Source organism: Anabas testudineus, chromosome 3 (assembly GCF_900324465.2).
Source record: "Anabas testudineus chromosome 3, fAnaTes1.2, whole genome shotgun sequence".
Taxonomy (NCBI): domain Eukaryota; kingdom Metazoa; phylum Chordata; class Actinopteri; order Anabantiformes; family Anabantidae; genus Anabas; species Anabas testudineus.
Genome location: NC_046612.1, coordinates 22,826,046 through 22,842,172, shown reverse-complemented (window position 1 = coordinate 22,842,172; position 16,127 = coordinate 22,826,046). Strand labels below are relative to the sequence as shown.

At 37.7% G+C, this 16,127-nt stretch overlaps 1 protein-coding gene across 1 annotated transcript in view; it reads left to right on the top strand.

Moving 5' to 3' along the window:
* The first annotated feature begins 356 nt into the window (after nucleotides 1-356).
* cep89 (centrosomal protein 89) overlaps nucleotides 357-16,127 on the top strand; it is a 41,300-nt gene continuing 25,529 nt past the window's right edge. The window contains exons 1-16 of the mRNA XM_026379168.1: nucleotides 357-634; nucleotides 1,171-1,277; nucleotides 1,890-2,036; nucleotides 2,644-2,836; nucleotides 4,377-4,428; nucleotides 5,014-5,121; nucleotides 5,302-5,538; nucleotides 6,079-6,221; nucleotides 7,468-7,518; nucleotides 7,970-8,053; nucleotides 8,527-8,630; nucleotides 8,816-8,931; nucleotides 9,154-9,334; nucleotides 9,679-9,846; nucleotides 10,553-10,694; nucleotides 12,258-12,347. Of these exons, the coding sequence (XP_026234953.1) occupies nucleotides 593-634; nucleotides 1,171-1,277; nucleotides 1,890-2,036; nucleotides 2,644-2,836; nucleotides 4,377-4,428; nucleotides 5,014-5,121; nucleotides 5,302-5,538; nucleotides 6,079-6,221; nucleotides 7,468-7,518; nucleotides 7,970-8,053; nucleotides 8,527-8,630; nucleotides 8,816-8,931; nucleotides 9,154-9,334; nucleotides 9,679-9,846; nucleotides 10,553-10,694; nucleotides 12,258-12,347 (1,965 nt within the window). The 5' untranslated portion in view covers nucleotides 357-592. The remainder of the gene's footprint in view (nucleotides 635-1,170; nucleotides 1,278-1,889; nucleotides 2,037-2,643; nucleotides 2,837-4,376; nucleotides 4,429-5,013; nucleotides 5,122-5,301; nucleotides 5,539-6,078; nucleotides 6,222-7,467; nucleotides 7,519-7,969; nucleotides 8,054-8,526; nucleotides 8,631-8,815; nucleotides 8,932-9,153; nucleotides 9,335-9,678; nucleotides 9,847-10,552; nucleotides 10,695-12,257; nucleotides 12,348-16,127) is intronic.

Sequence of the window (16,127 nt, the reverse complement as noted above, 5' to 3'; positions counted from 1 at the left end):
TAAGAAAAACATTTGAATGGTCAACAATATTATGTGGGTATACATTTATAAATTGATATTGCTATTAAACAGGATTCTTTAAATGTCATTTATGCACTGTATGGCTATTTATTGCATGCTAATAATAGGAAGGAGAGAAAGAAAGGAGTCTCGTGGACCGAGGTCACTAAGTGACGGTCGATGTTTATCATTAAATGACGCGACACCGCCCCCTGTCGGACAGGCCGCTGGTTGGTAAGGACATCGTTGCTAGGTGATTTATATCAGAGCCTGATTGGCCTCTCTCCTCACATTTAGCCAATCAGCACCACTTTTGTAGCGAAGTCTCTTCCTGTGGTGAAGCGTCTAGATACGAGGAGGACTATGCAGCCAGCTAGCCTGTTGAATACATTTAGCTTAGTTAGCTCGCTTATTTTGCTTTACAGTTTACACGGTACAAGATGACAGATAACCTTAAAACATAACAGTGAGAAATAAACCGATCCAATGTATCAACCAGTAAACGAGAAAAGCGTTTGGCCTGAAGTGGAACTATAACGTTGAATTAGCTAAATTAACTAAAGTAGCAAGAACCATAAGGCTATTTTCCACAATGTTAAAATTCAGCTTCAAGAGGGAGAAAGACAAGGAATTTGTAAGTTTCGCTTCTTTTACAAATGAATTGTTGTGTAGCTTGCTAGATATTTAATATAAAGAGTTTTATTTAGATAGTTAAAAGTGTAACGTTGAATGTTTTTTTCCCATTTAGACAACATTAACCTAGTTTCCTTCGCTAACTTAATATTAGAAACCATTTAACTTTTAGAAGCTTTTACAGAAATGTTACGTTATGTTATGGTAACCCATATGTTTTTACATACAACAGTGAGTATGTAAAGACATAACAATTTAACAATTCCCCACTCTTCTTCTGCTGTTATTTGAGAAGCCAGTTTAATATCTGTGTCTGCTGTGTACTCCATACTTAAGTGCTTCATATCTCGTTAATCAAGTGGTCCTGAATCTATTATTATCCGTTATTATCTGTTCTTCACCAGCCCCAACGTCTGTGCTGTTCCCAACTCCTGGTGTTAACTGTTTATGTAGACTAACATTTTGAGTGTGCTGTGTGTTATGTCCCAGTGATGGTAACCTTCTCCCAAACCTTCCCTCTGCATGTGTGTTGTGTAGAAGCACATAGCTCATGGTTTGGTCCCGGCTGCCTCCATTGCTCCTAAGCCTGCTGTGCCTCGTACCCCACCCCCCCGCAGCCCAGACCCCTCACCTGAGAGACCCAGGTACTTAGAACCCTCCATCACCTTCAGTCTCCAGTAGTCCTTCATTTTGATGTGTTTCCTCTGACACACTTTCCTGTTAAACCTGCTATCCAACCTCTGTGTTTTTAAACGTCGAAGGAAATTAAGTTAAATTATTATACTATTAAATTCATATCATCATTTGCAGTAGTTAAAGTGTTTGCTCACACTAGCTTATTGGACAGCTGATGAGTAATATCTTTTAAGTACCTCACTAACCTACCTCAGTAACCTTTTGTTGCTGGAGTGTGAGTAGATTTGTGAGTAAAAAGATTTGTTTACCCACTTGCACAATTTGATGTCTCTACATTTCCCAAACACTTACCTCTATTTATCACCAGCATATGTATGACTTCATGTTTGCCTCATACAACTATATATATCTTTGAAATGTGGTGGAAAAGTGTTTTTCAATATCATTGCATTAGTGTGATTGCACTTTTGCAGTTGTAGTTGATTGTGACCACACACATGGAAATATGAGGATAGAACAAGCACTGTAGGATCAACCACACTAAAAACGCATGAGATACAATTTTGTTGTGACAAGTACCATGTGTACTGTACAAATGAATTGCATTGTTGAATCTACAGATCAGCCTTAGCAGCAGCCATCTTGTCTTCTTCGCTCACTGGACAGACATGGGCCATCCCTCCTGCCCGACCTAGGTCTTTCTCTGAGAGTGACCGATCAGAGTCTTTCATATCTGAACCAAACATCAGCACAGCTTTTTATACCAGGTAAACCTCCTCAAGTATATACAGTACATTTGGATAATCACAACGTGCGGCAATTTATTCAAACTAAAATGGGTGATCTCTACTTTAAACCTGACCTAAGCCTGTATTTATCAACTGTGTCATGGTAGAAAATGTGTTCCAAATGGGCCAAAATACTACATGATGATCCTGCTTTTAGGATAATTTGAGCTCCTTTAAAGTAGAAATGAAATCAAAATTGTTTTTGGGGTGTGAGTTAGAAAAAGTGGAAAAAAATTTTAACACAATGCAAACATATTTTATTTTAGATTTCAGCATTGATTCTGCTTTGGGATAGGTCCTGGATCTATTTCTCATGAAAACCACCTCATCTCAGTATACCATCTAATATTTCAGTGTCTGTTTTTGAAAAGAATGTTCTCCTTCACTAGTCATATTTGACACCTTACAGCAGGAAAAGCATTCTGTAGGTGTTAACAACAAAATTACTGATCACTGATTTCCATTTAGTTGCTTCAGTTTTAGGGTCCTTGTATTGTGCATAGTGACTTACTCTTACACAGTCATGCTGTACTGGGACATTCTTCTCCACTGCTTGTCTTAAAAATATAATCTTTCTTTTCTTCAGAGACAGGTGGTCAGAAGTTTTGGACAGCCGGCTACGCTTGTCCTCCCCTGACCACTCAGAGGAGGAGTTGGTAGGCAAAGAAGAAGAGGTGGAGAATGAAGATGACAGGGAGGAACATGTTTACCAGACTCTGGACAGTGGGGATAATTGTTCCAATACAGGACCTGTCTATGCTTTGCCATTCAAACCGAAGGTAAAGTTCCATTCAAAGAGCACATAGTTATGTGTGAGCAAATTTCTAAATGTCAGTGGTTTTAATGCCACTTGCAAAAATGTTCCCTCCTTAAATAACCAGTGTTAAAGTGCTTTTGAGCACCAGATTTTCAACTTGGAATGGTATTAAACGTCTCTCTTTCCTTTCTATAGAAGAAAGATTATGTCTCTACTAGAAGCAGAGAATTATTTTAATATATTGAAAGTTTTAAAAACATCTAGAACCCCTAACTAGAACCAGAGGAAGCATATTAAAAACTGCCTTTAACCTCTAACTGGAGTTCTTCAGTTGTCAGCAGCAGGGTACTATAAAGGGCAGATGCCAGTAGATATATTTTACAACAGAGATTTAGATATCTTACAACAGGAAAAGAATAGGTGTCATTATTACCTGTAAAATGTCATGCATTAGGTTTAGATGAGTCTTCAGAGTCTTCTTGTTAAGTCACCAATTACACAGCTACTTGTCATGTTTGTGATGCATCTGAAGCTAAATGTGTGGAGTGTGTTACCAGTCAGATCCACTGGGAGTCACAGTTGTACACAGAATAAAAGTACTGTCTATCTATTGATAACTGTGCTGTACATACAATTTTATTAATTACTTTACTTGCAGTGTTGATATTTCTTTAATTAGTATTGATGAAGGGTCTACGTCTAACTGTTGCTGCTCTTTGCCTGTTGAGCTTTTTGTTTGTTACAGCATTACATTGAATTATTTGTTACCATGTGTAGTCATACCATAATGTAGTGGTAATATTGCCTCGATCCATGTGGGAGATTAGGGTGCCAATCCTGGCTGTGGCTTACCTCCAGTAGGGATCTTTGGGCAAGACCACTTTAAGCTTATCCTGCCTTTGCCTTGTACCTTGTAAGTCACTGGATAAAAGCATCTGCCAAATGACTAAATGTAAATATAATATAATGTATTAACATATAGAATAATCTGTCTGTCTGTCTAGCAAACTAGCTCTTGTTCTTAGCAGCTTTGTTATAAGGTCTGAAGAGGAAATTTTTACTTTGAGCCTGTTAGCACCTATTAGCAAGAAAAATTTATTTGTGAATGTGAACCCAGATCCATGAGTAGCAACACATTATACTACTATAAACAGGTAATGACATTCATCAGCTGCTTTGTATCATATCATATATGACATAATAATATTTTTCTATTCACATGGCAGTTGTTGCTCTGGCCATTAGATTTATAACTGTGGTGTGAAATAAGTTATCGTTTGTCACATCAGTAGTTAACATCCTTAAGTATTTACATTCATTTCATTCTGTTCTAGCTGTCTCTCAGTGAAACTCACCTCTTTGACTCATTCTCTTTGTTGTAATGTCTTTCTCACAGATTCACAACAGTTTTTATTGTCCACATTTTGACAATAGCCATAAATACAGTGGTCTCTGAAGCCTGGCACATGGATCCAGGCATCAATGGTAATTTATTTGGAAAGAGTTACTATCTCACTCACTATCTATCTGATTGCCTGTCTCTCTGTGTATTTTTCTTCCAGACCACAACGCCAAAGCCAACACAGATGTCTGACACAATAGTGCCTTCTGCAGGTACTAACTTTATGTTAATGGGAGATGGATGAATGTGGATCTTTAAGCAACAATAAAATTTTGATGTGCGCCTCCATATATCTAAAAGCCATCTTTTAGATATACAAACTTTTCTATTTAGACTGTATGCAACCACAGAAATTGATTTTAGCTTCCCACATTCAAATCAAATGACAGAACCTGACAGGCTCAGCTACACCACATAGGACTCCTCTGCCTTGAGCAAAGCTCTTCATCAACCACCACCAGTTTCATAATGGCCATAATAGCCTTAGCCTTACATCATTAGAGCTCAAAAAGCCTCATTATAGTTATTACCGGAGCTGGCCTCGGGCTTTTGGAAGTGCTAAATTAAAATGTTTTACGTGTCCCTAAAATGTACCTACCTTCATCACAAAGTGTGTATGCTACATACAGGCAGCCTATGTTGTAAAAGAACACATTGAAGTTACGATGAAAGTCCCTTTTACCCAACAAAATTAGAGTTTATGTTAAAATTACGTTTTGTAATTAGAATCACAGCACCCACAGAACCCAGTACTTTAGCAATTTTATTAATTTAACGACGGCCTGATGTTCTCGTAGATTTCACTGAGGAAACCACGGTTCAGTCTCCTCAAGGCAGCAGTGATTCCTCTAAGAAGAAAGCCCCTGTCAGGAAGAGCTCTGGCAGCCAGAAAGAAGATGTGCCATGTAGGTGGAGTGGCTGTTTTCTTATCATTTTGACTTCTGTCTTCAATTGTTGTTGAAGCCTTGATAAATAATAAATGGATTTGAGTAGTTACCCCTATTTCAATCAAGTTATGCTGCCTTTTGTAACATAATGTTTTTTAAATATAACTTAACAGCCATGTCACATACTAAATCTTTCAGCCGCGCTGCCAGTCCTAACCGCTGACCACCCCAACAAAGCCAGCCAAGCCAAAAACCTGAAACACCCCACTGGTTTTTCTCCAGAGCCCAATAGAGCACACAGAGAAGTAGTACAGTCTCTGCCGGAGAAAAACACAAGGATGGCAGATGGACAAAAGATACTGGAGGAGAGACTGCAGCGCCTGGAACAGGAAATCAGTCACAGACAAGCCTCCTCAAACCTGAGGTCATCTTCAGGTAAAGTAGGGTAGACACTGGAGATATACAGAGGGACAGGGAGAACAAAATAAGGAGAGGAAGAAAGAGAAAAGATAGAGTTAAACATGGTGTAACGGTAGATAGGTATATAGGAAAATGAGAAAGACAGCCTGTGGAATGAAGTGCTGTGTCATAGTAGATGTTATAGATGTGTGCAAGGGTGAGGTTGTGATGCCAAAAGATATAGCTCTCACCTAGAGCTCCACAGCAGCACAATAACATGATGAGAAAGGAGAGGGTTTTCCTCCCTTGGATTGAGACCCAGCAAACCACACAGATTATCTTACTAAGTCATCACCATCACCATCTTTGTTCTTTCCCCCTACTTTGTCAAGGAGTACTGCATTCTACTATGTGTCTATTATAAGGCCACTAAGCATTTGTCTTGGCATTTGACATTTATTTCTTAAAAGATTTAGAAATATTCTAGTGCATTCTATGTAAGTATTGTGTGATGCCGAATAAGAGGATTATTTAAAGTCTGAAGCATATTTTTAAACCGATGTACTGTGCTTGCAGGCAGCCAAGCAGAGCTGCAGAGTTTGAGGCAGCATGCTCAGGAGCTGGTGGATGAAAATGATGCCCTCAAATTGACAGTTCACCGTCTGAATGTGGAGCTGAGCCGCTACCAAACCCTCTTCAGACCATTGTCCAAACAGGAGGTTTGACAAGAAATTAGATTATGCTTTTTGAGCTACAGCAACTCTGTCGCTGTAGTTCTTATATTTAATAATCCTCAGTGGTTTTTCAAATAGAATTCTGAACATGCATTTGTGAAGACAGAGTCAGTCAAACGTAGAAATTGACGATACTTGAATGGGATTGAGAATTGTAGCCTGTAGTTCGTCCTCATTCCATGATCAAGTTATTATTTTGGAAACATTGTGGTGGAATACTAATAGGGTCTGCCTTAAATAACTTACCTTTAGGTGAGTCCCTACTGTCAGGTTACTCCAGGTCATGTTACCAGAATTAAATTAGATCAAGTGCATGTGTTCTGCTGTATTCTCCTGTACAGGAAAAATGTTAATCTTTTAGCTTTTCATCATGTCTTCCCTTGGTCTAATGTAATCAGTTTTTATTCAGAATCTTTTAGCAGTGCATCACTTTGTCATGTCTTTAGCTTTGGAAAAACACAGTTCTTTGTAACAAAGCCTTTAAGATACAAATCCACCTTTGATCCAGAACCCCGCTGCGTGAAATAAGGATTTGTTTTTTTCTGTCCTTCCATCTGATTTGTTGGGCTAAAGGAGTTTCTTGTTCCTGTCTGTGGCTGTCTGTCCATTCTGGGTTTTGGAGTGTTTTACGCTGCAGAAGAAAGCAGCCTGTGGTTTTAATCATGACTGCCCCATGCTGTGCCTTCACATCAGGAGATCTTCTGCTGTCATCACTGCCAGTTTTCTTGTTCTGTAGCTGCATGTCTTTGCTAGCCCTCGTTATGGACAATTGAAGTGTGGCTGGTAAAATCAAAAGATGAAGAAAAAAACACTAGGGAGTAGTTTTACTGTAAAACAACACAGTAATAAAAGATCTAGTAAGACTGAATAGGTTTAATTATCTTAGTTAAAATAGTCTGTTTCATAGGTCACATAAACATTGTCATTTCCTTTTGAGTTGTCATTTGTTATTGTTAGAATAATAAATGCTGAAATAGCTACCCTATGAAATTTCACTTACAAAAAACTAAAAGTAAAATGTTGTCTTCTTCAGTGACCTAAAGCATTTGAGATTTTGGTTTTGTCATAACTTTAATATACTACACTTTGACCTTTTGGTTTTATCAACATAGTTTTATACATTTAATTTGTCTGTGTGGCAGACAATACAACTGTCATCTTAACCTCGGCCATGATGATTGAATGCACACCAACTTCATTATCTTTCTCTTCCTTTCTGTGTCTCATTTAGAGCTCCAAAATCAGTGGCTTGCCAAAGACTGGGTCTCCTCCTCCATGGCTGGTCAGTTTTTTACAGTAGCTGAACACCACATGGCAATCAATCAGTCAGATGTAGTTGGCAAATGTCGCCAATCAATTGTTCTATGTCAAATTTCATTTCAATTCAATATCTGCATAATAACATAGTGCCTATTAAGTTAAAACCACTAGCCAGTAGAATAATGTGGTTAGTCTTTTCCATGCGTAACTCTACCTGGGGAAATGAATTTCATATGTGAAATCATGCTGCTCGGTCTGCTTTGCAGACAGAGAGTTTGGAAACTATGGAAGCTCAGAGCCAGGCTCACTAAAAATTTGCACAAGGAAGGAGGGGGCTTTATCACACAACCAAATCAGAATACAAGGCTGTTCACTATTTGTCCACAATGGCCAGGAAATAGCTTAATACATACACTGATATTCCTTATGTGAGAATAGATTCATGGCTGTTAATCTCTCTGCTATTTTTGTAGCTTAACATGAAGTTTTTATCACCTCTGGTGTTGGCCTATGAAGACAGGATGAACGAGAAAGATGCACTTCTGCAAACCACAGAGGTACAGTGTGTCAGTTACTGTATTAATTTGTGCATGGGAGTTTAGACTGTCACACTAAATCATTTGTCATCTCCTCTTCTGTTTGTGTGCTGTGCTTTTATGATGTAAAGGCAAACTGAGAAAAGCCCTTTTCCATAGCTTAAAATATGATTTGGAGAAAAGAAGAAGTTGTTAAGTTTTTATTGTACATGGTGAAGTGGAGCTGAAAAGTATCCTTCTACAAAGACACATTCTGTTTTGATTGTAGTTTTTCTAACTGTCAAAGAAGAAAAGCTGAATATATATTAAATGATGTATATTAGAGCTCTTTAAAAAGTAACTTCTTAATTTTTTGCTTAATCATAACTAGTGCATTCAGGTATAGAATCAGAATCAGAATCGTTGGTATAGGGTCGATAGTAGGGTAAACAGAACTTGTCTGAAAAACTAATGTACATCCTTGAAATCAGTCCTTATATGTCACCTTGTCACAGGAGCAGGTGAAAAGGTTGCGTGTTCATGTGGAGGAGGTGATCAAAGAAAATGAGCGACTCCATGAGGAAATTGCAAAGATTGGAGGTATCAACCAGAAAGACTGGTGAGAGTCTATCTGGAGAGCCACACACACAGAGAGAGAGACAGATGTAATCTAGTGCCAATTAAAATAATGATATTATGTAGTTGTTTTTTAAATATTGGTAATTTCTCTATTTGTATTGTTACCATAGCAGCTTTGTGTTCTGCTAACTTGGTGTAGAAATTATCTCCCACTTCTCTCTACAGTCATCAGCTACAACAGCAGGCCTTACTGGTTTTGCAAGAGAACCAGATTCTGATTGACCAGATTGAGGCTCAACATGCTAAGGCAAAGGCCAACCACAGCAGACACCACTCTGAAGGTAGAAAGCACTATGAAAGACAAAGTGTATAGACAAAGGTAGAAACCATCTGTGGGTAAAATCTGGGAGAGCTAAAATGAAAATGTCTGGAAATTTCTAGCACAGATGGAAACAGTTAGCACAATACAGTCTTACACTGTGTGTCATTTACTTAGTTCTGTTTTGCATTTATTTAGTTTATTATACTACATTTTCCTTTTCCTCTCACCCCCCTCTCTTTAGTATCCAAGGTGTCTAAGCAACTGATGTTATTAGAAGCAGAAAAGCAACGATTGCAGGAAGACTTGGAAGAGAGCAGGTGGGAGGTGCAGAAAAATACAAGAGAGGTCCAAGTGCTGCAGGCCCGCCTGAAGGATGCTGTCACCTGGGAGGAGCATTGCAGCATTGCTGGAAAACTTAGAAGGTAGAGCACAATGTCCTAATTAATTGAATATTTGTTTATCTACAATATTCATTAATAGTTAATTCATTAACAGCTGTTGTGCTCCTGAACTATTGCAAAGTCCGTTCTTTGCAAAACTTGTTTTGAGTTTAGAACAAGAAACAATAAGAAAAACTGAACAAGAGCTGTTTACATTGTTGACCCTTTACTTTCCATAAAATAATCAAAAATCAAGTTATCACAATTATTAAACTGATGTGGGTATGTTGATGATTCTTTATAAGTGAGAGGAGGCATCTTATTGAAAGGTGTTCACCAGATACCACCCATTATGATGTGCTGTAAAATATGCTCCTGGATCTCAGGCAACTGGAGCAGCAGGAGATCAAGAATAAGAATCAGATGGAAGAAGTGCTTCTCAGAGTGTCCAGTCTGCAGGAGGAGAACAGGAGCTTGGCTCTGGACAAAGCCAATCTGACTGCTGATATAAAGAGAATGGAGGCTGAGCTTAAACTCACCAGTCAAGTCAACAGGTAATAAATAAGTGGTGGTCTTTGTCTGTTAATATCTCAACTTTGAAAACAGTGCATGCCACAAAAGTCCTTAATGGATTTGCCTTCTTAAACATGTGTTTGACACTGTTTGGTCAAATTATAACTTATGACTTATTACTAAGTCAACACTCACTTAAATTATTCATGGATTTAAACTGTGACAGGATTTTTTTTAACACTAGACAGAAAGCAGTTGAAGAGACAGGTAAAAGCCAAATATTTAGGAGGGAGCTGTGAAGCTAAGCATGTAGTAGCTATCAAAATAGCTATGGCTACAGGTTACTTTCCTTCAGTGCATCATTTACTTTTGTCTGGGATTAGAGCTTTTCTGCTCCCTGTAGACCTGAGCTGAGATTAATGTGGATTTTTTCATTCTGAAGTGTGAAGATTGTCAGAAGGTGTTTGATTCACTGATGGTATTTTCACTCTGCTCACAAGATGGCAAGATAACCCCCAATCAACCATTTGTCTCCCTTCTTGTCCAAGTTTCTTACTGTTTTATCTGCCTTCTTTCTTTTCCTTGCCTTTTTACCCCTGAAGTTTCTCGCCTACATTTTTAAATCATCTCCAATCAACACAGTATTTGGATCTTTTTGGCTTATTTTGATTTTGTGTTGATATGTCATACTCTTGATATTTATTTGACCTATTCCTATTTCTTGTCTTTTGTCTCTCCATAATCTAGGAAGACTGAGAGGAAGATCAGCTTATTGAAGCAACAGAAGGAAGAATGTTTATTAAAAGAGGAAAAGACTCGGCATTACCTGGAAGCTGTCATTTCTGTGGCTGAGCACATTTCCCGGGAGAGAGACCAACTGTTACACATGGTAATAGTGACGCTACTAATACTGCAGAATGATTTTGTTTGTAGTCATTGTACAAATGGAAGTACTACTGACACCCTAGGCATAGTAAAACCAGGTACAGTACGTGTTGGACCATTACCATTGTCATATCACTGCACAGAAACATTGTATTTCTTACGTTGTATTTCTGACACTGATCAGGTATTCCACATGAGAGTACTGACACTATATCCAAAACTATCTTGTTAGATCATATGATTGCATGTTACCCACATTAGGCTAAGCAGAGATCCCATATTCATATACACAGTTTCTTGCAGTAAGGGTAGAAGTATTTTTTTTAAATAATACACACTGAACAAAAATAACATTTTTTTAGATGGTGTCTGGTTAGGTAGGTAACGTTAAAAGCATCTTACTTGTCATGTGTTCAGGCTCACAACTAGTGTGCAGACAAATAGGATTATAAGAACAAACAAGGGAGAGCTGACAGGCATTCAGAGCACAGACTGCCAGACAGGAATCACTCAAATGCTACAGCAACAAGGCAACAGAAACAATCTGGCAAACGCCTGATAAAACTTCTATAAATACTGAAGTGCTAATAAGTAATAAGAGGCAGCTGTGCAATATGCGGCCCACGACACCCGATCCACAGAGACAGATTTCAAAACCGTTCTGCACTTTCCACAATTTCCTTGTCATCAGAGATGCCCTCTTTATGTCAGCGGAGAGATGCATGGACAAACGTGCAAATACCGGCGGTGATATAATAAGTGGGTCTGATTTAACATTCCAATGAATTTACTGATGTGCTTACAATAAAGATGTTTTGTAGCTGACATTTTGGCATGTCAAAACAGCAAAGACACAGTTGTGGCAGAGAACATCAAAAATGTCTGCATCTCATTCAGATGAGCTAGTTCCGCGGTCCGGGTAATGTGCCTGCTGGCTTACTGTCAGTCATTGCGTTTGTTGTCATCTAAATGAGAAACCTATTTGCTGTAATTGGGGTAAGGCATGTGGAAAAACCTGATTTCTCCAGGTGAACACTGATTTCTCTGCTATGGATACATGCAACCAGGTTTCTTATTGGCTTTTTAAATATGTTTCACATGAGGGCTTTAGTGGCTACATGAAATGAGACATTATTAAATGGAGAGATGGTACCTTGTTTTTAAATTCAAGTCCAACTAAAACTCAAACTAAACTAAAGGCGTGTAGAAGTGTAAATGAGATGCTTTCACAGGATCATTTAATAAAGTCTGTCAGTTGAAGCCTTTTTGTTTGGTTGAAGCTGGTAATCAAGATTTTTACTTGCTTATATACTTTAACTTTTACTTACTTTTTTGAGTCTACAGTTGTAGAAAAATCAAGAATAAATGACATCACATATGATAACACTTCAAATCCTTTTCAGCATGAAAGCATGAAATCCTAGAAAATATATTATTCTTGATGTGTATGCTTTCCTACTTTTACCTTATCCACTTCTCCCTTCATACCTTACTTCCTTCATCCATTTGTGCATCCTACCCCTCCTCTAGATCAGTAACTCCCCGTCTTCCCTCTCTACCCCTCCAGGCTTCGGTTTGTCAGCAGGAAAAACAGGGATTCATCAGCAAGATTCTAAACGGCACTGTTCGATTTGGAAAACTACAAGAAGAAGTCAAAGTAAGTTCCTCGATTTAAACGTGACTTTTGACTACGATCAGTCTTTAGGAAATAGACTGGTTACAATTTCAGTTTAGCTGTTATCTCCAGCACCCAGATTGAAACAAAGCATTTATCTTAAGTTAATTTTGCCTGAGATATCCCTTCAGCCTGCTTCGTATTGATCAGCCTACTCCACTGCACTTGACAAACTGTCAATTATTGGCCTTGACTACTCAAATTATAAATTAATGAACACTCGTGTCCTTCAGATCTCATGCTGCCATCTCTCAAGCCATGCCTATTTTCCCAATATGTAGCGTCAACACAATACACAGTCAGCAGGTAAAATGTAACAGAAACACCAGCATAATGTCAATAATCAGCAATCATAACAGTGGTACTGTGTGTACCAGTCTCTGTACACTGGTCTTGGAATACCCCTGTGAGATTGCTACTGCTACTACTATACTACTAATACTACTATAGTTATGGTATACACTCTTATCTGTGGTTAAATAGGGCCCTGCAGGGCTTTCTGTTGCTACACTATATGCTGTTTTTCACTAACTTGTAGCTGCCATTCACTGGCCACTGTTGTGCAAACTTGAAATGTACCAATATTCTATTAATCATTAATTACTATGTGGTATATGACTGACATGTATATGCAGAACTAATACCTGTATGCAGATGCTACAAAAGTCAGAAAGCATTTAAAACACAGTGAAGCTAAGTTATAATTGGCAGTGAGCAGGCACAAGCTGCCTTGGGCAGATCATAAACAGAAGGATTAATTTAAGGTGAACTCTGGGGAGAACGCCAGGCACTGTGTATGTATGCTTGATGAGTAAGAAGCAAATGTGTTCAGACAGATAGTAGGTCAAAAGAGTGATAAACTGATGCAGCAGCCTAATGCAGCAAGTGAATTACTCAGTTTTACATTAAAATTCCAACATGTTCAGGTGCACGGTTTATTCTACAACTACACCAAGCTGACCGCAGCCCAACACTGGTGCAGTGAGTGCCATTTTCAACCCTTATTTGTTAGTTTAGTGTCACCTCATAATTTATTGATTCAAAGGTAGTCTATGTATTGTACAAGGTTATGTTACTAAGAGGTAGATGTCTGTAATAAGCACAAGTATAATCATAAGTAATTGAGGCTCTTTTTTCCTTCTCATTTATTCTGTGACTAAACCTGCATATATTACCCCTTTCCATAGAAATATAATGGATCCTATCTAGCAAATCACCATGACAACCTACATCTACCTACCATGCCAGCTTTGACCAATGTAGGTGACAGTTGTCCTGCAATATCAACTTGTACTGCCCCTCCTTTTAATTGCTAGTTAGTTTGTTTATTATTCTAATTGTGAACACGACATTGGTCTGGCAGTGTTCATGCCTTGCTTTAGGGCCACTGCTCACTGTGTATCTTTGAGCTGTCAGCAGATCTTGTCACTCAAGCCACAGACAGAAAAAACATGTCAGCGGTTGTGACAATTTTATTTGTGTCTCTATAGCAACAGCCAAGAGAGAAAGAGGTGTGTGTTTGGATGTGAGTTTTATTGGTGATGTGGCCAATGAAAGAGGAGAGCTGTGAATGTTAGATGTGTTGTATTGTCTTTAACTGTTGACTTTCATAATGTAGACCTTCAAGCGGTGGCACTATGCCTTCAGTACAGGACAAAACCGGGCAGTTAAAGATGATTTTTGTTATTGATAAACTTGTCTATAGTTTTTAGCTAATAACTTTGTATAAAATGATGACTTCATAATCCACATTTTGTCCAAGCATCTGTACTAAAATAATTAAACCTTACATCAGTTTTCTAAAAAACATGTTATGCATGTTGCTACCTTATAAGAGAAAGGTTTGTGTGAAAAATGTATGCTATAAAGAAAGAACAGATTGTGATTACATTATTCATGTGTAATTAAAATTCATGCCCCTATCTTTTCGAAACACCTGAAAATGTTGAATATTTTAGTGAGTATAAATATAACCAGGTCACAAGTTTGCATGGCCAGTGCTTAAGATGACATACTTTTTTTTTTTCAATCAAATTCTCCTTGCAACAGTTCTTATCCCTAATCATAAGATCACAACATATGTTCATTCATCTTTAGCACTTAAGTGAATATTTATTCCACTTACCTCAATGAATCCATTTGACTAATTGTGTCAGCTAGAGCTGAAGTGTAAGTGGATGAGTGCAAAACCAGGAAACAAATGTAATACTCAAGATTTTTTTTTTTTTATTAGTTCAAATTGTCCTTGATAAACTAACACTACTGTACTAATTATTACCATTTTATATCTTTCTATCTATCTATCTATCTATCTATCTATCTATCTATCTATCTATCTATCTATCTATCTATCTATCTATCTATCTATATAGACATATAGGAAAACCCTCCTTAGGAAAAGTTATTGTACATCTCGACCACTATAATAATTCTCTTTTCAGTATGAGAGGAAAGCTTGGGAATGATAAAAGGCAGTGTCCTGTAGAAGTTGGGCAGTACAACCAGCAAGAAAGATGTTCCACTGACAAGGCTTTTATCTTACAGCTGCCAAGTGAGGCAGAAAACAAATATCTTCATATTGTCTGACCTGCTGTGTGACGTTGTAGTTTATACACGTCTGTACAGACTTGTATTTTAAGAGGTATATGCACCAATCAGATGTCATGAACTTCTTTCCAGGCATTTCCATATAGAGATAAATCATTGACAAGAATGGAACATACCTAAGGTCACAGTGACCATGACCTTTAGCCACCAATATTATATTAAAATTAATTATCAGTTCAACCTTGAACCCAAGTGACAATTTGTGCCAAATTTCAAGAAATTCCCTCAAGGTGTTCCAGGGACATAACGTCTTCACATATTACGTTCACAAGAAAGGGCCTCAAGAACTTGATGAATGTAAAAATCAGTGTGACCCTGACCTTTGACTTTTGAGTCCAAGTTGAAGGTATTCGCCTACAAGAATTTGGAGACTGTACGGGATTGAGCTTGATGAGACAGATTATATAAAATTAATCTGTGATGCCAGTGATGTTGGCTGTGTAACTTGTTAACATCCAAGTGTAGTAGATGAAACAATAAGTAAACAAACAAATTATGGAAAATAATTGTTGATTTATTGAATTGTCTAGTAGCTTCTGTAATCAACAATGTGGCACTAAGATGAGAACTTCAGTCAGCAGATAGTAGACATAAACAAAGAAAATGAAACAACATCTGCAACTTAACTAGACTTACATTATACAGAAAGGATTTTGCACAAAATAAAATTTTACAAATTGCTACATTTCCATTTTGACGAAAAAATATCATTACTTGCGGGACCTCAGTTACCAACATTGTAGAATGCTTGAGTGTACAATAAAGTTAATAGTCAAATGTGCATAAATATTCCAAGCACCCTGCAAAGCATAGTATATACCTGTCTTTTAAGAGCTTCTTGAAATGCTAGTCACTAGTGAGTCCAGATGTAGAGAGAGAATGTCCCAGGAAATAAACCTCTGACACAATACAATTTACAGTTTGTTTTGGTCACAGAGCTATTAACTACTTTAAAGAAAGTTGAATTCATAGGAGACATCAGTAATAGATTTTAAATTGAAGGTGTAATACTTACGTACTCAAAGCAAAGTAAAGCAACGCATTAAACTTTTTTTTTCAGTAGTTCATATACCAGGGTGGTGTATACTATATGAGCTTCACTTGCATGTAAAAGACAAGATGCACTCAACCTTGAGGTGCTACACAATAACAACA